This window comes from Chiloscyllium punctatum, unplaced genomic scaffold, assembly GCF_047496795.1.
Source record: "Chiloscyllium punctatum isolate Juve2018m unplaced genomic scaffold, sChiPun1.3 scaffold_218, whole genome shotgun sequence".
Lineage (NCBI taxonomy): Eukaryota > Metazoa > Chordata > Chondrichthyes > Orectolobiformes > Hemiscylliidae > Chiloscyllium > Chiloscyllium punctatum.
In genome coordinates this window covers 242706-268931 of record NW_027309952.1, presented here as the reverse complement: position 1 = coordinate 268931, position 26226 = coordinate 242706, and the positions used below count along the sequence as shown (strand labels likewise).

Genomic DNA, 26226 nt, shown 5'->3' with positions numbered 1-26226 from the left:
GTGAGAGAGTCCCGAGACTGCAGAGACCAGAGTGAGAGAGTCCCGAGACTGCAGTGACCAGAGTGAGAGAGTCCCGAGACTGCAGGGAGCAGACTGAGAGAGTCCCGAGACTGTAGGGAGCAGACTGAGAGAGTCCCGAGACTGCAGGGAGCAGAGTGAGAGAGTCCCGAGACTGCAGGGATCAGAGTGAGAGAGTCCCGAGACTGCGGGGAGCAGAGTGAGAGAGTCCCGAGACTGCAGGGAGCAGAGTGAGAGAGTCCCGAGACTGTAGGGAGCAGACTGAGAGAGTCCCGAGACTGCAGGGAGCAGAGTGAGAGAGTCCCGAGACTGCAGGGAGCAGACTGAGAGAGTCCCGAGACTGCAGGGAGCAGAGTGAGAGAGTCCCGAGACTGCAGGGAGCAGAGTGAGAGAGTCCCGAGACTGCGGGGAGCAGACTGAGAGAGTCCCGAGACTGCAGGGAGTAGACAGAGAGAGAGTCCCGAGACTGCAGGGAGCAGAGTGAGAGAGTCCCGAGACTGCAGGGAGCAGAGTGAGAGAGTCCCGAGACTGCAGGGAGCAGAGTGAGAGAGTCCCGAGACTTCAGGGAGTAGAGTGAGAGAGTTCCGAGACTGCAGGGACCAGAGTGAGAGAGTCCCGAGACTGCAGGGATCGGAGTGAGAGAGTCCCGAGACTGCAGGGAGCAGAGTGAGAGAGTCCCGAGACTACAGGGAGCCGACTGAGAGAGTCCCGAGACTGCAGGGAGCAGACTGAGAGAGTCCCGAGACTGCAGGGAGCAGAGTGAGAGAGTCCCGAGACTGTGGGGAGCAGAGTGAGAGAGTCTCAAGACTGCAGGGAGCAGAGTGAGAGAGTCCCGAGACTTCAGGGAGCAGAATGAGAGAGTCCCGAGACTGCTCGGAGCAGACTGAGAGAGTCCCGAGACTGCAGGGAGCAGAGTGAGAGAGTCCCGAGACTGCAGGGAGCAGAGTGAGAGAGTCCCGAGACTGCAGGGAGCAGAGTGAGAGAGTTCCGAGACTGCGGGGAGCAGACAGAGAGAGTCCCGAGACTGCGGGGAGCAGACTGAGAGAGTCCCGTGACTGTGGGGAGCAGAGTGAGAGAGTCCCGAGACTGCAGGGATCAGAGTGAGAGAGTCCCGAGACTGCAGGGAGCAGAGTGAGAGAGTCCCGAGACTGCAGAGACCAGAGTGAGAGAGTTCCGAGACTGCATGGAGCAGAGTGAGAGAGTCCCGAGACTGCAGAGACCAGAGTGAGAGAGCCCCGAGACTGCAGGGAGCAGAGTGAGAGAGTCCTGAGACTGCAGGGAGTAGAGTGAGAGAGTCCCGAGACTGCAGGGAGCAGAGTGAGAGAGTCCCGAGACTGCAGGGGGCAGACTGAGAGAGTCCCGAGACTGCAGGGAGTAGAGTGAGAGAGACCCAAGACTACAGGGAGCAGACTGAGAGAGTCCCGAGACTGCAGGGATCAGAGTGAGAGAGTCCCGAGACTGCAGGGAGCAGACTGAGAGAGTCCCGAGACTGCAGGAGCCGACTGAGAGAGTCCCGAGACTGTGGGGAGCAGAGTGAGAGAGTCCCGAGACTGCAGGGAGTCGAGTGAGAGAGTCCCGAGACTGCAGGGAGCAGACTGAGAGAGTCCCGAGACTGCAGGGAGCAGACTAAACATGGCCTGAGACTGGAGGGAGTAGACTGTGGTCAATCCTTCTCTCCAGATTGATCCAAAAATTTATCTGGACCATGGAACTCCTGAAAACAGCAAATATATCCCTGATGTGGAATCCCTGTCGGTCTCCCCTCTCGTGTGTAAGTCGAGTCTTATATCGGAATGTTGTGTTTCCAGGTGAGAGACCCGGAGAGTGCTCAAGCCCAAGTCAACTGAGCTATGTGTGTAACACAACTCTGGGCAGGGAATGTAGAAATGAGAGCGACTGTGGCAGATGGGGCACGTGCTGCATGACCCCGTGTGGGTACAGATGTGTCCTCAGGCATTTCAGAAATGGTGAGTTCTTCTTGTCTGAGCTTCACTCACTGTTCATCTGGTGTTCCTGAATGGATGTGGTGTGGGACAGGACAGAGCAATGTTTCAATGTGTATCTCACCATGTGCTGTCCCTGTCCTTGGGGAGTCTGATGGGGGTGAGTTAGAGGCAGCGTTACTCTGTGTCTAACCCCATGCTGTCCCTGTCCTGGGAGTGTTTAGTGCGGAGAGTGCAAAGTGAACTTTACTCTGCATCTGACCCCATGCTGTCCGTGAACTGCAGTTCTTCGATGTGGGACAGTGTGGAGGAAGCTGTCCTCTGTACCTAACCCCGTGGTGTCCCTTTCCTGGGAGTGTTTAATGGGGACAATGTAAAGGGTTCTTTACTCTGTGTCTAACCCCATGCTGTCCCTGTCCTGAGAGTGTTTAATGGGGACAGTGTGGAGGGTTCTTTACTCTGTGTCTAACCCCGTGGTGTCCCGGTCCCTGGGAATGTTTAATGGGGACAATGTAGAGGGTTCTTTACTCTGTGTCTAACCCCGTGGTGTCCCTGTCCTGGGAGTGTTTAATGGGGACTATGTAGAGGGTTCTTTACTCTGCATCTAACCCAATGCTGTCCCTGTCGTGGGAGCGTTTAGTGCGGAGAGTGCAAAGTGAACTTTACTCTGTATCTGACCCCGTGCTGTCCCTGTCCTGGGAGTGTTTAATGGGGACAATGTAGAGGGTTCTTTACTCTGTGTCTAACCCCGTTCTGCCCCTGTCCTGGGAGTGTTTAATGGGGACAATGTAGAGGGTTCTTTACTCTGTGTCTAACCCCGTGTGGTCCCTTTCCTGGGAGTGTTTAATGTGGACAATATAGAGGGTTCTTTCCTCTGTATCTAACCCTGTGCTGTCCCTGTCCTGGGACTGTTTAATGGGGACAGTGTAGAGGGTTCTTTACTCTGTTTCTAACCCCGTGCTGTCCCTGTCCTGGGAGTGTTTAATGGGAACAATGTAGAGGGTTCTTTACTCTGTGTCTAACCCCATGGTGTCCCTGTCCTGGGAGTGTTTAATGGGGACAATGTAGAGGGTTCTTTACTCTGTGTCTAACCCCGTGCTGTCCCTGTCCTGGGAGTGTTTAATGGGGACAATGTAGAGGGTTCTTTACTCTGTGTCTAACCCCGTGGTGTCCCTGTCCTGGGAGTGTTTAATGGGGACAATGTAGAGGGTTCTTTACTCTGTGTCTAACCCCGTGCTGTCCCTGTCCTGGGAGTGTTTAATGGGGACAATGTAGAGGGTTCTTTACTCTGTGTCTTACCCCGTGGTGTCCCTGTCCTGGGAGTGTTTAATGGGGACAATGTAGAGGGTTCTTTACTCTGTGTCTAACCCCGTGGTGTCCCTGTCCTGGGAGTGTTTAATGGGGACAATGTAGAGTGTTCTTTACTCTCTGTCTAACCCCGTGCTGTCCCTGTCCTGGAAGTGTTTAATGGGGACAATGGAGAGGGTTCTTTACTCTGTGTCTAACCCCGTGCTGTTCCTGTCCTGGGAGTGTTTAATGGTGACAATGTAGAGGGTTCTTTACTCTGTGTCTAACCGCATGGTGTCCCTGTCCTGGGAGTGTTTAATGGGGACAATGTAGAGGGTTCTTTACTCTGTGTCTGACCCCTTGCTGTCCCTGTCCTGGGAGTGTTTAATGGGGACAGTGTAGAGGGTTCTTTACTCTGTGTCTAACCCCCTGCTGTCCCGGTCCCTGGGAATGTTTAATGGGGACAGTGCAGAGGGTTCTTTACTCTGTGTCTAACCCCGTGCGGTTCTGTCTCTCTCTTTTCTCCCAATGGAAGATGACGGGCTGTGCCCTCGCCCAGACCATCTTGCCCGTGTGTGTAACTCCACTTTTGGGAAGGTGTGTGAGTCGGACCAAGATTGTGCTGGATCTCAAAGGTGCTGTGATGCTGGGTGTCAGAAACGTTGTGTCCTGTCGTTCTACAGAAAGTCTTATGGAGGTAGTTCCTGGTCCAAAAGGAATGGCTGCTTAACCTGTCTGTATGAGGCACTACTGTGATCTTTGCTTCTTTGTATCTCACTTTGTGTCTGTGGTGTATTTCCCTTTGCCTCTCTTTGTGCATTCCTGCAGCACACCTCTCTCTCTCTCTCTTTCTCTGTGTGACGTCATTTCATCTCCATCCTTTGCACGTCTGTCTGTTTCTCTCTCTCCCTTTTTGTCTGTCTGTCTCTCTGTGTCTCTCTGTCTTTCCCTCTCTCTCTGTCTCTCTCCCTCTCTCTGTCTGTGTGTCTCTCTCTCTCTCTCTATGTCTGTCATTGTCACATTCCACTCTTTCTCCATCGTGTCTCTCCATCAGTCCATCTGTGTTGCTATCTCTCCTCTCTGTCTCTCTCCCTGTCCTTCTTTCACCTCTCGTTCTGTCTGTCTCTTGCATGTTCGTCTGTGTCTCTCTTTCTGTCTTTGTCGCATTCGACTCCCTCTCTTTCTTGGTCACGTCTCTCCCTCTGTCACTTGCTCTCTGTGTTGCTATCTCTCCTGTCTCTCTCTCGCCCTCTCTCTGTGTCTCCTCTTGTTCAGTCTGCCTCTTGCACGTTCCTCTGTCTCTCTCTGTCTTTGTCACATTTCCCTCCCTGTTCCTCTCAGTTCTTGATCTCCCTCTCATTCTCCCCCTGTCCCTCTCTCCCCCACCCTCTCAATCTCTCTGTCTCTGTCTCTCACACATCCACACCTCTCCTGATCTCTCCTATAAGTGGAACTGTTACACTTGCAGACTCTGGGAAATCTGGAGAATGTCCTAAGCCGTCCTGCCTGGAACGTGTCTGCAGGATGAATCACAGCGTCTCGTGTGAAGATGATGACGATTGTGGCAAGTGGACGTCATGTTGTGAGACACCGTGCGGTAGACGCTGTGTCAATCCCTTCATGGGGCAGAGCAGGAGTTTGTCAGTCTCAGGTAACTGCATATGGTTGGTTAGTCCCTCCAAGATCCAGCTAAATCCCAGCAGAGGGTCATGTAATCACACTGCCGCCAGCAGGCTGAGTATGGGGAACACCCTGGTCCCAGCAGGCTGAGTGTGGGGAGCACTCTGCTCCCAGCAGGCTGAGTATGGGGGATATCCTGGTCCCAGCAGGCTGAGTGTGGGGAGCACTCTGCTCCCAGCAGGCTGAGTATGGGGGATATCCTGGTCCCAGCAGGCTGAGTGTGGGGAACACTCTGCTCCCAGCTGTCTGAGTGTGGGAGATATCGTGGTCCCAGCAGGCTGAGTGTGGGGAGCACTCTGCTCCCAACAGGCTGAGTGTGGGGAGCACTCTGCTCCCAGCAGGCTGAGTGTGGGGAACACCCTGGTCCCAGCAGGCTTTGTGTGGGGATCACCCTGGTCCCAGCAGGCTGAGTGTGTGGAGCACTCTGCTCCCAGCAGGCTGAGTGTGGGGAACACCCTGGTCCCAGCAGTATGAGTGTGTGGAGCACTCTGCTCCCAGCAGGCTGAGTGTGGGGAGCACCCTGGTCCCAGCAGGCTGGGTGTGGGGAGCACTCTGCTCCCAGCAGGCTGAGTGTGAGGAGTACTCTGCTCCCAGCAGGCTGAGTCTGGGGAACACCCTGGTCCCAGCAGGCTGAGTGTGGGGAGCACTCTGCTCCCAGCTGTCTGAGTGTGGGGAACACCTTGGTCCCAGCAGGCTGAGTGTGGGGAATATCCTGGTTCCAGCAGGCTGATTGTGGAGAGCACTCTGCTCCCAGCAGGCTGGGTGTGGGGAATATCCTGGTCCCAGCAGGCTGAGTGTGTGGAGCACTCTGCTCCCAGCAGGCTGAGTGTGGGGAACACCCTGGTCCCAGCAGGCTGAGTGTGTGGAGCACTCTGCTCCCAGCAGGCTGAGTGTGGGGAACACCCTGGTCCCAGCAGGCTGAGTATGGGGAAAACCCTGGTCCCAGCAGGCTGATTGTGGAGAGCACTCTGCTCCCAGCAGGCTGAGTGTGGGGAACACCCTGGTCTCAGCCGGCTGAGTATGGGGAAAACCCTGGTCCCAGCAGGCTGAGTGTGGGGAGCACTCTGCTCCCAGCAGGCTGAGTGTGGGGGATATCCTGGTCCCAGCAGGCTGAGTGTGGGGAGCACTCTGCTTCCAGCAGGCTGAGTGTGGGGATCACCCTGGTCCCAGCAGGCTGAGTGTGGGGAGCACCCTGGTCTCAGCCGGCTGAGTATGGGGAAAACCCTGGTCCCAGCAGGCTGAGTGTGGGGAGCACTCTGCTCCCAGCAGGCTGAGTGTGGGGGATATCCTGGTCCCAGCAGGCTGAGTGTGGGGAGCACTCTGCTTCCAGCAGGCTGAGTGTGGGGATCACCCTGGTCCCAGCAGGCTGAGTGTGGGGAGCACCCTGGTCCCAGCAGGCTGAGTGTGGGGAGCACTCTGCTCCCGAGCAGTCTGAGTGTGGGGGAATATCCTGGTCCCAGCAGGCTGAGTGTGGGGAGCACTCTGCTCCCAGCAGGCTGAGTGTGGGGGATATCCTGGTCCCAGCAGGCTGAGTGTGGGGAAGACCCTGGTCCCAGCAGGCTGGGTGTGGGGAATATCCTGCTCCCAGCAGCATGAGTGTGGAGAAAACCCACTCCCAGCCGGCTGAGTGTGGGAACACCCTGGTCCCAGCAGGCTGAGTGTGGGGAGCACTCTGCTCCCAGTAGGCTGAGGTAAAAACTGGATGAGTGGTGCTGGAAGAGCACAGCAGTTCAGGCAGCATCCAACGAGCAGCGAAATCAACCTTTCGGGCAGCAGGCTGAGTGTGGGGAACACCCTGGTCCCAGCAGGCTGAGGTAAAAACTGGATGAGTGGTGCTGGAAGAGCACAGCAGTTCAGGCAGCATCCAACGAGCAGCGAAATCAACCTTTCGGGCAGCAGGCTGAGTGTGGGGGATATCCTGGTCCCAGCAGGCTAGGTGTGGGGAGCACGCTGCTCCCAGCAGGCTGAGTGTGGGGAACACCTTGTTCCTAGCAGGCTGATGGTCAGGAATATCCTGTTCCCAGCAGGCTGAGTATGGGGAATATCCTGCTCCCAGCAGGCTGACTGTGGGGAAAACCCACTCCCAGCAGACTGAGTGTGGAGGAAACCCACTCCCAGCAGGCTGAGAGTGTGGAATACCCTGTTCTCAACAGCCTGAGTGTGTGGAACAACCTGTTCCCAGCAGCCTGAGTGTGGGGAACACCCTGTCTCCAGCAGGCTGAGTATTGGTGAGCAGCCTGTTCCCAGCAGGCTTTTTGTTTGGAATATCCTGTTCCCAGCAGGCTGATTGTGGGGAGCACTTTACTCCCAGCAGGCTGACTGTGGGGAACATCCTGCTCCCAGCAAGCTGCATGTGGGGAATATCTTGTTCCCAGCAGGCTGTGTATGGGGAATATCCTGTTCCCAGCAGGCTGAGTGTGGGGAATATCCTGTTCCCAGCAGGCTGAGTGTGGGGAATATCCTGTTCCCAGCAGGCTGGGTATAGGGAATATCCTGTTCCCAGCACGCTGGGTGTAGGGAACACTCTGCTCCCAGCAGGCTGGGTATAGGGAATATCCTGTTCCCAGCATGCTGGGTGTGGGGAATACCTTTTCCCAGCAAGTTGAGTGTTGGGAATATCCTTTTCCCAGCAGGCTGAGTGTGGTGAACTGATGTCCTTGATGAGGCCTTCCTCTGTGTCTGAGCCGTGTCTATCTCTCTCCCTTTCCCTGTCCCTCCTTCCCTCCCTCACTCTCTCTGTGTGACAGATCGGACATCTGGAATGTGTCCTTCTCCTGCTCGCCTCTCTGCTGTGTGTAACCTGAAATACGGCGAGGTGTGTGAGGAGGATGATGACTGCTACGCATGGCAGATGTGCTGCAACACCAGCTGTGGGCAACGCTGTGTCCATCCCTACCGCAGCAGGGGTAAGTAACCCCGTTTACTTAGCACCACTCTACCGTCTCCCTCCCCACCCACAACCTCCACCCCAGAGCATGTTCATCAGGGATCGGGAGACACAGAAAGTCACTGTGTTTGTGTTGCTATTTCTGCGTATGTGTGAATGTGTGTCTCTCGCTCTCTCCCTCGCTCTCTGTCTTTCCCTCTGTCAATGGACGTCTCTGCGATATTGGGCAGCCATGATCAGTTCTTGGAACTCTGTCTCTCTTGTCAGTTTGTGTCTGTCTCTTTCTTTCTTTCTCTCTCACAGCTTCTTTCGTCCCATCACATCTCTCACTCTCCCTTTCTTTCCCGTTCAGTTTCTCTTTGTCTCCCTCCATCTGTCTCTCTCCATCTCTGTCCCTCTGTCTCTCACTGTGTCGCTCCCTCTCTGTCTCTCTCTCTCCATTTCTCTGTCTCTCTCTCTCTCTCCTCTCTCTCTCTTACTCTGTGTGTGTGTCTCTCTCTGTCTGCATCTCCCCAACTCTGTCCCTCAGTTTCTCCCTCTCTCTGCCTCTGTCTCCCTCCCTCCCTCTCTCTCTATCTCTCCCTGTCACTGTGTTTTGCTCTTTCTGTCTGTCTCTCTTTCTGTCTCTCCCAGTCTGTTTCTTTCTCTCTGTCTGTTCCTCTGTCTGGCTGTTTGTCTCTCTTTCCTTTCCTCTCTCTTTCCATCTCTATATCTATGTTTGTCTATTTCTCTCTGCCTCTGTCTTCCTCTGTCCCCCGCCTCTCTTTCTGTCTCTGTCTGTCTCTCCTGCTCCCTATTACTGTTTCTCTTTCTCTCTGTCTCTGTCTCCAACCTCCTATCTCTCTCTTGCTCTCTCTCTCTCTCTCTCTCTCTCGTGACCACCCCCCTCCACCCGGCTTTGTCTCTGACTCTCTATCCCTGTGTCTGTCTGTCTCTCTCGCTGTCTCTATTTCTTTCTCTCTCTGTGTCTCTCTCTCTCCCTGCCTGTCTTTTGCTCTCTCCCCCTCATTCTGTCTCTATTTCTTTCTCTCCCTCTCTCTCTCTGTCTCTCTCTCTATCACCCCGCCCTTGAGCTCGGGGCGAAGTCAGTGAATGATAGTTCAAGCAGCAGCAGCAGCAGTTTCTGAAGCTAAGATGGAGCCTCTGTCTCTGTAGGGAGCGAACAAAGGTGTCCCTCACCTTCCAGACTGAGCCACGTCTGTTCCATGAGTTTCCACACTCAGTGCAATGAGGACAACGACTGTGAGGGCTGGCAAACCTGCTGCAATACCACCTGTGGGAATAGATGTGTCTTCAAGTTCCTGTCCAGACGTAAGGCACCACTCCTGTTAAGCTCTGTGTATCATCCCACTGGCTACAGGTATCGAGCCGGGAGGGTTTGTTGGTGGGAGAGTGTGGAGGGAGCTGCACCCTGTATCTAACGTCATGGTGTCGCTGTCCCTGGGAATGGTGGATGGTGGGAGAGTGTGGAGGGAGCTGCACCCTGTATCTAACCCCATGGTGTCCCTGTCCCTGGGAATGGTGGATGGTGGGAGAGTGTGGAGGGAGCTGCACCTTGTATCTAACGCCATGGTGTCCCTGTCCCTGGGAATGGTGGATGGTGGGAGAGTGTGGAGGGAGCTGCACCCTGTATCTAACCCCATGGTGTCCCTGTCCCTGGGAATGGTGGATGGTGGGACAGTGTGGAGGGAGCTGCACCCTGTATCTAACGCCATGGTGTCCCTGTCCCTGGGAATGGTCGATGGTGGGACAGTGTGGAGGGAGCTGCACCCTGTATCTAACCCCATGGTGTCCCTGTCCCTGGGAATGGTCGATGGTGGGACAGAGTGGAGGGAGCTGCACCCTGTATCTAACGCCATGGTGTCCCTGTCCCTGGGAATAGTGGATGGTGGGACCGTGTGGAGGGAGCTACACCCTGTATCTAACACCATGGTGTCCCTGTCCCTGGGAATGGTGGATGGTGGGACAGTGTGGAGGGAGCTGCACCCTGTATCTAACACCATGGTGTCCCTGTCCCTGGGAATGGTGGATGGTGGGACAGTGTGGAGGGAGCTGCACTCTGTATCTAACGCCATGGTGTCCCTGTCCCTGGGAATGGTGGATGGTGGGAGAGTGTGGAGGGAGCTGCACCCTGTATCTAACACCATGGTGTCCCTGTCCCTGGGAATGGTGGATGGTGGGACAGTGTGGAGGGAGCTGCACCCTGTATCTAACCCCATGGTGTCCCTGTCCCTGGGAATGGTGGATGGTGGGACAGTGTGGAGGGAGCTGCACCCTGTATCTAACCCCATGGTGTCCCTGTCCCTGGGAATGGTCGATGGTGGGAGAGTGTGGAGGGAGCTGCACCCTGTATCTAACGCCATGGTGTCCTTGTCCCTAGGAATGGTGGATGGTGGGACAGTGTGGAGGGAGCTGCACCCTGTATCTAACGCCATGGTGTCCCTGTCCCTGGGAATGGTGGATGGTGGGAGAGTGTGGAGGGAGCTGCACCCTGTATCTAACACCATGGTGTCCCTGTCCCTGGGAATGGTGGATGGTGGGAGAGTGTGGAGGGAGCTGCACCCTGTATCTAACACCATGGTGTCCCTGTCCCTGGGAATGGTGGATGGTGGGAGAGTGTGGAGGGAGCTGCACCCTGTATCTAACCCCATGGTGTCCCTGTCCCTGTGAATGGTGGATGGTGGGAGAGTGTGGAGGGAGCTGCACCCTGTATCTAACCCCATGGTGTCCCTATCCCTGGGAATGGTGGATGGTGGGACAGTGTGGAGGGAGCTGCACCCTGTATCTAACGCCATGGTGTCCCTGTCCCTGGGAATGGTGGATGGTGGGACAGTGTGGAGGGAGCTGCACCCTGTATCTAACCCCCTGGTGTCCCTGTCTCTGGGAATGGTGGATGGTGGGAGAGTGTGGAGGGAGCTGCACCCTGTATCTAACGTCATGGTGTCCCTGTCCCTGGGAATGGTGGATGGTGGGACAGTGTGGAGGGAGCTGCACCCTGTATCTAACGCCATGGTGTCCCTGTCCCTGGGAATGGTGGATGGTGGGAGAGTGTGGAGGGAGCTGCACCCTGTATCTAACCCCCTGGTGTCCCTGTCCATGGGAATGGTGGATGGTGGGACAGTGTGGAGGGAGCTGCACCCTGTATCTAACCCCATGGTGTCCCTGTCCCTGGGAATGGTGGATGGTGGGACAGTGTGGAGGGAGCTGCACCCTGTATCTAACACCATGGTGTCCCTGTCCCTGGGAATGGTCGATGGTGGGACAGTGTGGAGGGAGCTGCACCCTGTATCTAACGCCATGGTGTCCCTGTCCCTGGGAATGGTGGATGGTGGGAGAGTGTGGAGGGAGCTGCACCCTGTATCTAACCCCCTGGTGTCCCTGTCTCTGGGAATGGTGGATGGTGGGACAGTGTGGAGGGAGCTGCACCCTGTATCTAACCCCATGGTGTCCCTGTCCCTGGGAATGGTGGATGGTGGGACAGTGTGGAGGGAGCTGCACCCTGTATCTAACACCATGGTGTCCCTGTCCCTGGGAATGGTGGATGGTGGGACAGTGTGGAGGGAGCTGCACCCTGTATCTAACGCCATGGTGTCCCTGTCCCTGGGAATGGTCGATGGTGGGAGAGTGTGGAGGGAGCTGAACCCTGTATCTAACCCCATGGTGTCCCTGTCCCTGGGAATGGTGGATGGTGGGACAGTGTGGAGGGAGCTGCACCCTGTATCTAACACCATGGTGTCCCTGTCCCTGGGAATGGTGGATGGTGGGAGAGTGTGGAGGGAGCTGCACCCTGTATCTAACGTCATGGTGTCCCTGTCCCTGGGAATGGTGGATGGTGGGACAGTGTGGAGGGAGCTGCACCCTGTATCTAACACCATGGTGTCCCTGTCCCTGGGAATGGTGGATGGTGGGAGAGTGTGGAGGGAGCTGCACCCTGTATCTAACCCCATGGTGTCCCTGTCCCTGGGAATGGGGGATGGTGGGAGAGTGTGGAGGGAGCTGCACCCTGTATCTAACGCCATGGTGTCCCTGTCCCTGGGAATGGTGGATGGTGGGACAGTGTGGAGGGAGCTGCACCCTGTATCTAACGCCATGGTGTCCCTGTCCCTGGGAATGGTGGATGGTGGGACAGTGTGGAGGGAGCTGCACCCTGTATCTAACGCCATGGTGTCCCTGTCCCTGGGAATGGTGGATGGTGGGACAGTGTGGAGGGAGCTGCACCCTGTATCTAACCCCATGGTGTCCCTGTCCCTGGGAATGGTGGATGGTGGGAGAGTGTGCAGGGAGCTGCACCCTGTATCTAACCCCATGGTGTCCCTGTCCCTGGGAATGGTGGATGGTGGGAGAGTGTGGAGGGAGCTGCACCCTGTATCTAACCCCATGGTGTCCGTATCCCTGGGAATGGTGGATGGTGGGAGAGTGTGGAGGGAGCTGCACCCTGTATCTAACCCCATGGTGTCCCTGTCCCTGTGAATGTTGGATGGTGGGAGAGTGTGGAGGGAGCTGCACCCTGTATCTAACGCCATGGTGTCCCTGTCCCTGGGAATGGTGGATGGTGGGACAGTGTGGAGGGAGCTGCACCCTGTATCTAACCCCATGGTGTCCCTATCCCTGGGAATGGTGGATGGTGGGAGAGTGTGGAGGGAGCTGCACCCTGTATCTAACCCCATGGTGTCCCTGTCCCTGTGAATGTTGGATGGTGGGAGAGTGTGGAGGGAGCTGCACCCTGTATCTAACGCCATGGTGTCCCTGTCCCTGGGAATGGTGGATGGTGGGACAGTGTGAAGGGAGCTGCACCCTGTATCTAACCCCATGGTGTCCCTGTCCCTGGGAATGGTGGATGGTGGGAGAGTGTGGAGGGAGCTGCACCCTGTATCTAACGCCATGGTGTCCCTGTCCATGGGAATGGTCGATGGTGGGAGAGTGTGGAGGGAGCTGCACCCTGTATCTAACGCCATGGTGTCCCTGTCCATGGGAATGGTGGATGGTGGGACAGTGTGGAGGGAGCTGCACCCTGTATCTAACACCATGGTGTCCCTGTCCCTGGGAATGGTGGATGGTGGGACAGTGTGGAGGGAGCTGCACCCTGTATCTAACCCCATGGTGTCCCTGTCCATGGGAATGGTCGATGGTGGGAGAGTGTGCAGGGAGCTGCATCCTGTATCTAACCCCATGGTGTCCCTGTCCCTGGGAATGGTGGATGGTGGGACAGTGTGGAGGGAGCTGCACCCTGTATCTAACGCCATGGTGTCCCTGTCCCTGGGAATGGTGGATGGTGGGACAGTGTGGAGGGAGCTGCACCCTGTATCTAACCCCATGGTGTCCCTGTCCCTGGGAATGGTGGATGGTGGGACAGTGTGGAGGGAGCTGCACCCTGTATCTAACGTCATGGTGTCCCTGTCCCTGGGAATGGTGGATGGTGGGACAGTGTGGAGGGAGCTGCACCCTGTATCTAACACCATGGTGTCCCTGTCCCTGGGAATGGTGGATGGTGGGACAGTGTGGAGGGAGCTGCACCCTGTATCTAACCCCATGGTGTCCCTGTCCCTGGGAATGGTGGATGGTGGGAGAGTGTGGAGGGAGCTGCACCCTGTATCTAACGTCATGGTGTCCCTGTCCCTGGGAATGGTGGATGGTGGGACAGTGTGGAGGGAGCTGCACCCTGTATCTAACGTCATGGTGTCCCTGTCCCTGGGAATGGTGGATGGTGGGACAGTGTGGAGGGAGCTGCACCCTGTATCTAACCCCATGGTGTCCCTGTCCCTGGGAATGGTGGATGGTGGGACAGTGTGGAGGGAGCTGCACCCTGTATCTAACGTCATGGTGTCCCTGTCCCTGGGAATGGTGGATGGTGGATGGTGGGAGAGTGTGGAGGGAGCTGCACCCTGTATCTAACACCATGGTGTCCCTGTCCCGGGAATGGTGGATGGTGGGAGAGTGTGGAGGGAGCTGCACCCTGTATCTAACACCATGGTGTCCCTGTCCCTGGGAATGGTCGATGGTGGGAGAGTGTGGAGGGAGCTGCACACTGTACCTAAACCTCTGCTGTCCTGTCCTGGGAATGTTTAATAGTGGAACTGTGTGGAGTGGCTTGATACGGTATCTTGACTCAGTATCTTACCCCATGCTGTCCCTGTCCCTGGGAGTGTGTGATCGTGCGGATGGTGTAGAGAGACCTTTCCTCTGTATCTAACCCCATGCTGTCCCTGTCCCTGGGAGTGTTTGATCGTGCGGATGGTGTAGAGAGACCTTTCCTCTGTATCTAACCCCATGCTGTCCCTGTCCCTGGGAGTGTTTGATCGGGGGGGATGGTGTAGAGAGACCTTTACTCTGTATCTAACCCCATGCTGTCCCTGTCCCTGGGAGTGTTTGATCGGGGGGATGGTGTAGAGAGACCTTTACTCTGTATCTAACCCCATGCTGTCCCTGTCCTGTGGGAGTGTTTGATCAGGGGGATGGTGTAGAGAGACCTTTACTCTGTATCTAACCCCATGCTGTCCCTGTCCTGTGGAAGTGTTTGATCGGGGGGATGGTGTAGAGAGACCTTTACTCTGTATCTAACCCCATGGTGTCCCTGTCCCTGGGAGTGTTTGATCAGGGGGATGGTGTAGAGAGACCTTTACTCTGTATCTAACCCCATGCTGTCCCTGTCCTGTGGGAGTGTTTGATCGGGGGGATGGTGTAGAGAGACCTTTACTCTGTATCTAACCCCATGGTGTCCCTGTCCCTGGGAGTGTTTGATCAGGGGGATGGTGTAGAGAGACCTTTACTCTGTATCTAACCCCATGCTGTCCCTGTCCCTGGGAGTGTTTGATCGGGGGGATGGTGTAGAGAGACCTTTACTCTGTATCTAACCCCATGCTGTCCCTGTCCCTGGGAGTGTTTGATCGGGGGGATGGTGCAGAGAGACCTTTACTCTGTATCTAACCCCATGCTGTCCCGGTCCCTGGGAGTGTTTGATCGGGGGGATGGTGTAGAGAGACCTTTCCTCTCTATCTAACCCCATGCTGTCCCTGTCCCTGGGAGTGTTTGATCGGGGGGATGGTGTAGAGAGACCTTTACTCTGTATCTAACCCCATGCTGTCCCTGTCCCTGGGAGTGTTTGATCGGGGGGATGGTGTAGAGAGACCTTTACTCTGTATCTAACCCCATGCTGTCCCTGTCCCTGGGAGTGTTTGATCAGGGGGATGGTGTAGAGAGACCTTTACTCTGTATCTAACCCCATGCTGTCCCCATCCTGTGGGAGTGTTTGATCAGGGGGATGGTGTAGAGAGACCTTTACTCTGTATCTAACCCCATGCTTTCCCTGTCCCTGGGAGTGTTTGATCGGGGGGATGGTGTAGAGAGACCTTTACTCTGTATCTAACCCCATGCTGTCCCTGTCCCTGGGAGTGTTTGATCAGGGGGATGGTGTAGAGAGACCTTTCCTCTGTATCTAACCCCATGCTGTCCCTGTCCCTGGGAGTGTTTGATCGGGGGGATGGTGTAGAGAGACCTTTCCTCTGTATCTAACCCCATGCTGTCCCTGTCTCTGGGAGTGTTTGATCGGGGGGATGGTGTAGAGAGACCTTTAGTCTGTATCTAACCCCATGCTGTCCCTGTCTCTGGGAGTGTTTGATCGGGGGGATGGTGTAGAGAGACCTTTACTCTGTATCTAACCCCATGCTGTCCCTGTCCCTGGGAGTGTTTGATCGGGGGGATGGTGTAGAGAGACCTTTACTCTGTATCTAACCCCATGCTGTCCCTGTCCCTGGGAGTGTTTGATCGGGGGGGATGGTGTAGAGAGACCTTTACTCTGTATCTAACCCCATGCTGTCCCTGTTCTGTGGGAGTGTTTGATCGGGGGGATGGTGCAGAGAGACCTTTCCTCTGTATCTAACCCCATGCTGTCCCTGTCCTGTGGGAGTGTTTGATCGGGGGGATGGTGTAGAGAGACCTTTACTCTGTATCTAACCCCATGCTGTCCCTGTCCCTGGGAGTGTTTGATCGGGGGGATGGTGTAGAGAGACCTTTACTCTGTATCTATACCCCATGCTGTCCCTGCCCTGTGGGAGTGTGACCCTCTGCATATGTCCTGATGTTCCTTGCAGCGACCCAGTGCCCTGCCTCCACCCGCTTGGACCCATTCTGTGAGATGAAGTTGGGAGACGTGTGTCAGAATGACACTGACTGCCATGCCTGGTCGTCATGCTGCAATGCCACCTGTGGAAAGAGATGTGTACCTCGTTTCCTCATGAGCCGTAAGTGATCAGTGTGTCTCTGTTTGATCAGAGACGATGGTGTGGTGATGACAGTACATGGCAGTGTGGGCAGGGAGCTGGGTGTGTGTTTGTGTGTCTGTGAGGGTCAGTGTGTGGGCGTGTGTGTGTGTAATAGTGTGTGGGTCAGTGTGTGGATGTGTGTGTGTGTGTCTGTGTGGGTCAGTGTGTGGGTGTGTTTGTGTGAGTGACAGTGTGTGTGTGTCTGTGTGTATGTGTCTGTGTGTGTGTGTGTGAGTGACAGTGTGTGTCTGTGTCTGTCTGTGTATGTCTCTGTGTCTGTGTGTGAGTGTGTGTGTGTGTGTGTCTGTGTGAGAGCGTGTGTGTGTGTGTGTTTGTGTGTGTCTGTCTGTGTGTGTGTGTGTGTTTCTGTGTCTGTGTGTGTCTGTGTCTGTGTCTGTGCGAGTGTGTGTCTGTGTGTGTGTGTGAGAGAGTGTGTTTGTGTGTGTCTGTGTGTGAGTGTGTGTGTGTGTGTGTGAGTTTGTGTGTCTGTGTGTGTGTGTGTTTGTCCGCGGTTTAGGGAGATGTGGGAGGGTGGTATTTGGAGATTCACCTGGAATTGCCTAAATACATGAGGCTTCCTGAATCCCGGGGCTGTGGAGCTGGTCTATCCGTGATGGAAGAGCAGTGGGAGTTCCTCGTTCAGCTCTCGTGTCTCACTCGTGCCGATCCGAGGGAGTTGTGTGTTTCCGTACAACCGTATCCATACTGTCTCTGTGTTGTCCAGGTGATGATATCTGTCCTGCTCCCCACCGCCTGGAGCCCATGTGTGACCTGAAACTCGGAGATCGTTGCAGCGGAGATGAAGACTGTGATGCCTGGCAGAGCTGCTGTGAGAGCAAATGTGGAAATATCTGTATCCCCAGCTTCATGGATGATGGTACGTTGTGGGGGTGGGTGACACTGTGAGGGAGATGTTGTGGAGAGCAACACAGAGAGAGAGAGAGTCAGAGAGAGGAGGGGGCACTGGGAATGTGGGAGAGAGAGAGAGACAGAGAGAGAGAGAGAGAAGGGGGCACTGGGAAGGTGGGAGAGAGAGAGAGACAGAGAGAGGAGGGGGCACTGGGAAGGTGGGAGAGATAGAGAGAGGAGGCGGCACTGGGAAGATGGGAGAGAGAGAGAGAGACAGAGAGAGGAGGGGGCACTGGGAAGGTGGGAGAGATAGAGAGAGGAGGCGGCACTGGGAAGATGGGAGAGAGAGAGAGATAGAGAGAGAGAGAGAGAGAGGAGGGGGCACTGGGAAGGTGGGAGAGAGAGAGCAAAGGGCACCAGGAGAATGGGACACAGAGAGAGGTTAGATTAGATTAGATTACTTACAGTGTGGAAACAGGCCCTTTGGCCCAACAAGTCCACACCGCCCCGCCGAAGCGCAACCCACCTATACCCTTAACCTAACACTACGGGCAATTTAGCATGGCCAATTCACCTGACCTGCACATCTTTGGACTGTGGGAGGAAACCGGAGCACCCGGAGTAAACCCACGCAGACACGGGGAGAACGTGCAAACTCCACACAGTTAGTCACCTGAAGCGGGAATTGAACCCGGATCTCGAGCGCAGTGAGGCAGCAGTGCTAACCACTGTGCCACCGTGCCGCCCATCTGAGACAGAGAGAGAGACAGAGAGAGGAGGGGGCACTGGGAAGATGGGGCAGAGAGAGGGAGAGAGTGAGAGAGAGAGAGCAAAGGGGACAAGGAGAATGGGACAGAGAGAGAGAGAGAGAGAAACAGAGAGAGGAGGGGGCATTGGGAAGATGGGAGAGAGAGAGAGAGAGAGACAGAGAGAGGAGGGGACACTGGGAAGATGGGAGAGAGAGAGGGAGAGAGAGAGAGCAAACGGGACCAGGAGAATGGGACACAGAGAGAGAGAGAGAGAGGAGGGGGCAATGGGAAGATGGGAGAGAGAGGAGGGGATAGAGAGAGCAAAGGGCACAAGGAGAATGGGACACAGAGAGAGAGAGAGAGAGAGAGAGACAGAGAGAGGAGGGGGCACTGGGAAGATGGGAGAGAGAGAGGGGGATAGAGAGAGAGCAGAGGGCACAAGGAGAATGGGACACAGAGAGAGAGAGAGAGAGAAAGACAGAGAGAGGAGGGGGCACTGGGAAGATGGGAGAGAGAGAGGGGGATAGAGAGAGAGCAAAGGGGACCAGGAGAATGGGACACAGAGAGAGAGAGAGAGAGAGAGAGAGAGACAGAGAGAGGAGGGGGCACTGGGAAGATGGGAGAGAGAGAGGGGGATAGAGAGAGAGCAAAGGGGACCAGGAGAATGGGACACAGAGAGAGAGAGAGAGAGAGAGAGACAGAGAGAGGAGGGGGCACTGGGAAGATGGGAGAGAGAGAGGGGGATAGAGAGAGAGCAAAGGGGACCAGGAGAATGGGACACAGAGAGAGAGAGAGAGAGAGAGAGAGAGGAGGGGGCACTGGGAAGATGGGAGAGAGAGAGGGGGATAGAGAGAGAGCAGAGGGCACAAGGAGAATGGGACACAGAGAGAGAGAGACAGAGAGACAGAGAGAGGAGGGGGCACTGGGAAGATGGGAGAGAGAGAGGGGGATAGAGAGAGAGAGAGAGAGGAGGGGGCACTGGGAAGATGGGAGAGAGAGAGGGGGATAGAGAGAGAGCAGAGGGCACAAGGAGAATGGGACACAGAGAGAGAGAGAGAGAGAGACAGAGAGAGGAGGGAGCACTGGGAAGATGGGAGAGAGAGAGGGCGATAGAGAGAGAGCAGAGGGCACAAGGAGAATGGGACACAGAGAGAGAGAGAGAAAGACATGGATATTGTGTGTGTGTGAGCTAGAGAGAGAGAGAGGGACCGGGAGAATGGGAGAGACAAACAAAGAGAGAGAGGGAAAGGTTAGGGAGGAAAGAGATTGAGATAGAAAGAAAGGGAGAGGCGAGGGAAGAATGAGACGGAGTGAGGGGAGGAATGAGGCAGAGAGACTCTGGGTGACATGAAGGAGGAATGAGAGAGGGACATAGAAAGGGACATGGAAGGATTGGGAGAGTGGCTGGTGGGAAATATGATTGGACAGATGGTGTGTTCAAACCAGAGAGTAGCAGGGGATGAGGGAGTCCAAACAACTCGAGAAGTTAGACAGATAAGACTTAGGTTTAGATTTCTATATTATTTTCACTTGTCGTGGAGTAGAGGAATCCAGGAACACAGTGTAAAAGGTATTCTTCATTGATCATTCCAGCAAGATGGGAATTGGTGAGAGAGACCGAGAGGGAGAAATAGAGATAGACAGAAAGATATTAATCCTACCGTCTAACCACAGATATCTGCTGCAAACCCATCGGCTCCAACAGCTTCCTGGACTACACCTCATCCCACCTTGCCTTCTGTAAAAACACCATCCCTTATTTCCAATTCCTCTCTCCACCTCTGCCACATCTGTTCTTGATGCTGCTTGATCCTTTGTGCTTTTCCAGCACCACACCCTTCAGAAAGATATAAATGCCCTTTTCCTGGACTGACCCTCCGACAGTGTCCCCTCCCTCAGCACTGACCCTCCAACAGTGCCCCCTCCCTCAGCACTGACCCTCCGACAGTGCCCACTCCCTCAGCACTGACCCTCCGACAGTGTCCCCTCCCTCAGCACTGACCCTCCGACAGTGGCCCCTCCCTCACCACTGACCCTCCGACAGTACCTGCTCCCGCAGCGCTGACCCTCCGACAGTGATTGCTCCCTCAGCACTGACCCTCCAACTGTTCCTGCTCCCTCAGCACTGACCCTCCGACAGTGTCCCCTCCCTCAGCACTGACCCGCCGACAGTGTCCCCTCCCTCAGCACTGACCCTCCGACAGTGCCCCCTCCCTCAGCACTGACCCTCCGACAGTGGCCCCTCCCTCAGCACTGACCCTCCGACAGTGTCCCCCCCCTCAGCACTGACCCTCCGACAGTGTCCCCTCCCTCAGCACTGACCCTCCAACAGTGTCCCCTCTCTCAGCACTGACCCTTCGACAGTGACTGCTCCCTCAGTACTGACCCTCCGACAGTGTCCCCTCCCTCAGCACTGACCCTCCGACAGTGTCCCCTCCCTCAGCACTGATCCTCCGACAGTGCCTGCTCCCTCAGCACTGACCCTCTGACAGTGCCCCTCCCTCAGCACTGACCCTCCGACAGTGCCCCCTCCCTCAGCACTGACCCTCCGACAGTGTCCCCTCCCTCAGCACTGATCCTCCGACAGTTCCTGCTCCCTCAGCACTGACCCTCTGACAGTGTCCCCTCCCTCAGCACTGACCCTCCGACAGTGCCCCCTCCCTCAGCACTGACCCTCCGACAGTGTCCCCTCCCTCAGCACTGATCCTCCGACAGTGCCTGCTCCCTCAGCACTGACCCTCTGACAGTGCCCCCTCCCTCAGCACTGACCCTCCGACAGTGCCCCCTCCCTCAGCACTGACCCTCTGACAGTGCCCCCTCCCTCAGCACTGACCCTCTGTGAGTTCCTGCTCCCTCAGCACTGACCCTCCGACAGTGACCCACTGACAGTCATGCCTCCGCCAACCTACCCCTTTCCCCTCCTCCTGTAATCTCCATGTTGTTGTGTTGTAGATGAGGAAGGAGAGTGCCCCGATCCGTCCCGGGTGAAGAGGCATTCGAATGTGTCGTGTGTGACAGATGAGGACTGCGGGAGCTGGGAACAATGCTGCGACATGGGCTGCGGAAGGAGATGTGTTCACAGCAGCTCACTGCACAGTAAGGACAGTGTGAAGCCAGACTATCAGAGGGTCTTCCCATGGACAATGTGGTATTACTGCACTGAGAAACCTCTCCCACTCTCACACACACACACAGGCACACACACACACACATGTACACACACACACACACACCGACACGTATATCCACACACACACACACACACACGCACCGAAACGTATATCCACACACACAGGCACACACACACCGACACGTATATCCACACACACACACACCGACACGTATATCCACACACACACACACACGCACATGTTCACGCACACACACATCCACACTCACGCTCATGCACGCACTCATATACACATACACACACAAGTACACGTACACGCATACATGCACACAGTCACTCACAGACACATATACACACAAACACACACGTACCCAGACACACTCACAAACAGACATGAGGTCTCAGTCAGACACGCAGTCTCACATACACACGCACACACACAAACATGCACGTACACAGACACACTCACAAAGAGACATGAGGTCTCACACAGACACGCAGTCTCACACACACACACACACACACACACACACACACACCAGACACACACACACACACACACACAGACACACTCACAAAGAGACATGAGGTCTCACACACACACACACACCAGACACACACACACTCACACACAGACACTCTCACAGAGAGACATGAGGTCTCACACAGACACGCAATCGCACACACATACACACATACATACACAGACACACTCAAACACACACACACTCTCTCTCAAACTCTCTCACTTCATACTCTCTCACACTCACACTCACACACACTCACACTCTCACTCTTGAACTCTCACACTCTCTCTCTCTCTCTCTGATGGAAATGGCCAAGCCTGTGACCCTCTGCTCTCACTGAGGTGGAATTACACAACGAGGTCTCGGTCCCTCAGCCAGTTCACTGGAGGCAAAGGAGCACTGTCTGTGAGCTCAGCTCTAACCAGGAATGGAGAAGGAGATGGAGTGGCTTTGGGTGGTAATGGGGAGGTGATTGGACGGGGGGGTGCAGTGGGTTATTGTCCCTGGATTTGTCTTTGGAGGAGTCTGGAGGCCTGTGTCTGTAAAGGAGGGTGGTACGCTCAGATCAGGCTCTGTAATAATGTCTCAATATCTGTGCCCACACAGAGGGAGAGTCACAGTGCCCACACAGCCGTACCCTGGGCAAGGTCTGTAACATGACGTTGGGAGATGAGTGTGAGGCAGATGCTGACTGTGACCATTGGCAAATGTGCTGTGACGCTGGCTGTGGAAAAAGATGTGTTTTCCGATTCTTCAAAGGAGGTGAGGGGTCATCTGGTGATGGTGGTGGGGTGGGGGGAGACACTGGATAGGGAAGCATGGCCTCTATATATAACCCAGTGCTGGGAGTGTTTGATGGGGTCAGTGGAGAGGGAGATTTACTCTATTTCTAACCCCATGGTGTCCCTGTCCTGGGAGTGTTTGATGGGGACAGTGTAGAGGGAGATTTCCTCTGTATCTTACCCCATGGTGTCCCTGTCCTGGGAGTGTTTGATGGGGTCAGTGTAGAGGGAGATTTCCTCTGTATCTTACCCCATGGTGTCCCTGTCCTGGGAGTGTTTGATGGGGACAGTGTAGAGGGAGATTTCCTCTGTATCTTACCCCATGGTGTCCCTGTCCTGGGAGTGTTTGATGGGGTCAGTGTAGAGGGAGATTTCCTCTGTATCTTACCCCATGTTGTCCCTGTGCTGGGAGTGTATGATGGGGACAGTGTAGAGGGAGATTTCCTCTGTATCTTACCCCATGGTGTCCCTGTCCTGGGAGTGTTTGATGGGGTCAGTGTAGAGGGAGATTTCCTCTGTATCTTACCCCATGGTGTCCCTGTCCTGGGAGTGTTTGATGGGGACAGTGTAGAGGGAGATTTCCTCTGTATCTTACCCCATGGTGTCCCTCCCCTGGGAGTGTTTGATGGGGACAGTGTAGAGGGAGATTTCCTCTGTATCTTACCCCATGGTGTCCCTGTCCTGGGAGTGTTTGATGGGGACAGTGTAGAGGGAGATTTCCTCTGTATCTTACCCCATGGTGTCACTGTCCTGGGAGTGTTTGATGGGGACAGTGTAGAGGGAGATTTCCTCTGTATCTTACCCCATGGTGTCCCTCCCCTGGGAGTGTTTGATGGGGACAGCGTACCGGGAGCTTTCCTTCCTGGTTAACACAATCAGGAGAGATGTATTCTTTACACTTTGCTGTGTGTCTGATCATTGGAGACCGGGCTGACTGAGGGAGACTTGCTCAGTTTCCATCCTGTCCATCTGGAGGTGTTTAACCTGAGACTCTGACTGAGCTTTAACCCCGTCATTTCCCTTTCCTCCTGCTCTCCAGAGAATGGGAGCTGCCCGGATGCCAGGCGCCTTACCCCGATGTGCAATGTTAACTACGGCCAGGAGTGTACAAATGACGATGACTGTGATCTGTGGCTCTCGTGCTGTGAGGCCGGATGTGGGAAGAGATGTGTCCATCGGTATCACAAACACGGTGAGGATGACTGACCCTCCCATTCCCCCCTTTAGGGAACACTGCACACGCCTGGTGGAGACAATCTGACTGAGGTAGAGACCCCTGTCTGTCCCAGGAACCCAATCTCCCTGCCCCCTGCAGTTGGAGTATTCAGTTTGAGGGTGTCCCCTCTCAGTAGGAAACTCCTTCCCATGTCCCAGCTTATCCAGAGCCATTTCAGGATCATTCCCAATGGGAGTGAGTCTCCCCCAGTCTACTATATCCCATTGGAAAGCCAGCCCCAGTCTGCCCAATCCTGTCATCATCAGTTTGTACCCATTGGAAGGTGCTGCTCATAAAACTGACACTCATATCCCACCCTCTGTATATTCGCCCATTCCCGTTTCTCCCACTCCCCGCTCCCCCCAACTCCCATTTCACCTGACTCACTGAGCTGTCATGTTTGGCCAAGGCAGAACGGAAACCAATGTGAAATCCTCCCTCCTCATTGTCACACTGCCATCCCCAATCTACCCCTTTGTCTCCAGGCTTCCCCTTGTTTTTCCCTGGATCATCCCATACTCCATATAACCAGGGCAGTGCTGAATTTCCATCCGGCCTTTCACTGAATTCTGATTTGACCCGAAAACAGGAAAGCGAGAAGCAGAGTGTCCCAAACCATTCCAGACGCGAGATATCTGTGACCGGGACGATGCCGAGGAGTGTGAGGGAGACGAGGACTGCGCAAGGTGGAAGCAGTGCTGTAACGTCGGTGACTGCGGCAAACGCTGCATCTATGGGGTCAAGAGGCGAGGTGAGAGAGGGAGAACTCATCTCACAGAAAGGAGAGTGTACAAGAGAGGTGTAGTTCTGTGAAGGAGAGGGGTTAGCTCCCTGTGTGTGAGGGAGAGGAGGGTGGTCCTTGTGTGTATGTGAGAGAGGAGAGTGGTCCCTGTGTGTGTGAGAGGAGAGTGGTCCCTGTGTGTGTGTGAGGAGAGTGGTCCCTATGTGTGTGAGAGGAGAGTGGTCCCTGTGTGTGTGAGAGGAGAGTGGTCCCTGTGTGTGTGTGAGAGAGGAGAGTGGTCCCTGTGTGTGTGTGAGAGAGGAGAGTGGTCCCTGTGTGTGTGAGAGAGAGGAGAGTGGTCCCTGTGTGTGTGTGAGAGAGGAGAGTGGTCCCTGTGTGTGTGAGAGGAGAGTGGTCCCTGTGTGTGTGAGAGGAGAGTGGTCCCTGTGTGTGTGTGAGGAGAGTGGTCCCTGTGTGTGTGAGAGGAGAGTGGTCCCTGTGTGTGTGTGAGAGGAGAGTGGTCCCTGTGTGTGAGAGAGGAGAGTGGTCCCTGTGTGTGTGTGTGTGAGAGGAGAGTGGTCCCTGTGTGTGTGTGAGAGGAGAGTGGTCCCTGTGTGTGTGAGAGGAGAGTGGTCCCTGTGTGTGTGTGTGAGAGGAGAGTGGTCCCTGTGTGTGTGAGAGGAGAGTGGTCCCTGTGTGTGTGAGAGGAGGGTGGTCCCTGTGTGTGTGTGTGTAAGGAGAGTGGTCCCTTTGTGTGTGTGAGAGGAGAGTGGTCCCTGTGTGTGCGAGAGGAGAGTGGTCCCTGTGTGTGTGTGAGAGGAGAGTGGTCCCTGTGTGTGTGAGAGAGGAGAGTGGTCCCTGTGTGTGTGAGAGGAGAGTGGTCCCTGTGTGTGTGTGAGAGGAGAGTGGTCCCTGTGTGTGTGAGAGGAGAGTGGTCCCTGTGTGTGTGAGAGGAGAGTGGTCCCTGTGTGTGTGTGAGAGGAGAGTAGTCCCTGTGTGTGTGTGAGAGGAGAGTGGTCCCTGTGTGTGTGTGTGAGAGGAGAGTGGTCCCTGTGTGTGTGTGAGAGGAGAGTGGTCCCTGTGTGTGTGAGAGGAGAGTGGTCCCTGTGTGTGTGTGAGGAGAGTGGTCCCTGTGTGTGTGAGAGGAGAGTGGTCCCTGTGTGTGTGTGTGAGAGGAGAGTGGTCCCTGTGTGTGTGTGAGAGGAGAGTGGTCCCTGTGTGTGTGTGAGAGGAGAGTGGTCCCTGTGTGTGTGAGAGGAGAGTGGTCCCTGTGTGTGTGTGAGAGGAGAGTGGTCCCTGTGTGTGTGAGAGGAGAGTGGTCCCTGTGTGTGTGTGAGAGAGGAGAGTGGTCCCTGTGTGTGTGAGAGGAGAGTGGTCCCTGTGTGTGTGTGTGAGAGGAGAGTGGTCCCTGTGTGTGTGAGAGGAGAGTGGTCCCTGTGTGTGTGAGAGTGGTCCCTGTGTGTGTGTGTGAGAGGAGAGTGGTCCCTGTGTGTGTGAGAGTGGTCCCTGTGTGTGTGTGTGAGAGGAGAGTGGTCCCTGTGTGTGTGTGAGAGGAGCGTGGTCCCTGTGTGTGTGTGAGAGGAGAGTGGTCCCTGTGTGTGAGAGAGGAGAGTGGTCCCTGTGTGTGTGAGAGGAGAGTGGTCCCTGTGTGTGAGAGAGGAGAGTGGTCCCTGTGTGTGTGGGGAGAGAGCGTCCCTGTATTTGAGGGAGAGTTGAGAGCGTGCCTGTATTTGTGATCGAGTGGAGAGTCTTCCCTGTGTGTGGTGGAGAGCAAAGTGGTTTGTATGAGCGTGAGATGTAAAAAGAATGTGGGTGTGCGGGGAGATGAGAAGAAAGTACAGTCCTTGTAGTGGATCAGCAATGATCTTATTGAGCGATTGGGGCAGTCCAGGTGAGCTGAATGGTCTCCTTGTGTTCCTCGTCCTTGATGTTGTGAACTGTTAACCCTGTCCAGCAGCAGTTTAGTTTGAGCTCAGAGTTATGCTTTCCCCACAGAGGAGGCCTTTGAATGTCCAGCAGAATCTCGTCTCCAGCCCATTTGTCAGATGAAACTGGGATCTCAATGTTCCACTGATGACGACTGTGATATCTGGCAAAAGTGTTGTGAGACTGGATGTGGGAGGAGATGTGTCATGAGCTTCAAGCCTGGAGGTAAGGAGGAAAGATCCCCTCAGAGCCA

At 55.3% G+C, this 26226-nt stretch overlaps 2 protein-coding genes across 2 annotated transcripts in view; both read left to right on the top strand.

Moving 5' to 3' along the window:
- Window positions 1-22140, top strand: part of LOC140472019 (uncharacterized) — a 57652-nt gene extending 35512 nt beyond the window's left edge. Inside the window, exons 7-15 of the mRNA XM_072567459.1 lie at window positions 1827-1985; window positions 3784-3945; window positions 4717-4899; window positions 7676-7834; window positions 8971-9126; window positions 15903-16052; window positions 16798-16950; window positions 20624-20767; window positions 21935-22140. Of these exons, the coding sequence (XP_072423560.1) occupies window positions 1827-1985; window positions 3784-3945; window positions 4717-4899; window positions 7676-7834; window positions 8971-9126; window positions 15903-16052; window positions 16798-16950; window positions 20624-20767; window positions 21935-22140 (1472 nt within the window). The remainder of the gene's footprint in view (window positions 1-1826; window positions 1986-3783; window positions 3946-4716; window positions 4900-7675; window positions 7835-8970; window positions 9127-15902; window positions 16053-16797; window positions 16951-20623; window positions 20768-21934) is intronic.
- A 1005-nt stretch (window positions 22141-23145) lies between these two features.
- LOC140472018 (uncharacterized) overlaps window positions 23146-26226 on the top strand; it is a 78566-nt gene continuing 75485 nt past the window's right edge. Inside the window, exons 1-3 of the mRNA XM_072567458.1 lie at window positions 23146-23302; window positions 23916-24077; window positions 26043-26198. Coding sequence (XP_072423559.1) covers window positions 23188-23302; window positions 23916-24077; window positions 26043-26198 — 433 coding nt within the window. The 5' untranslated portion in view covers window positions 23146-23187. The remainder of the gene's footprint in view (window positions 23303-23915; window positions 24078-26042; window positions 26199-26226) is intronic.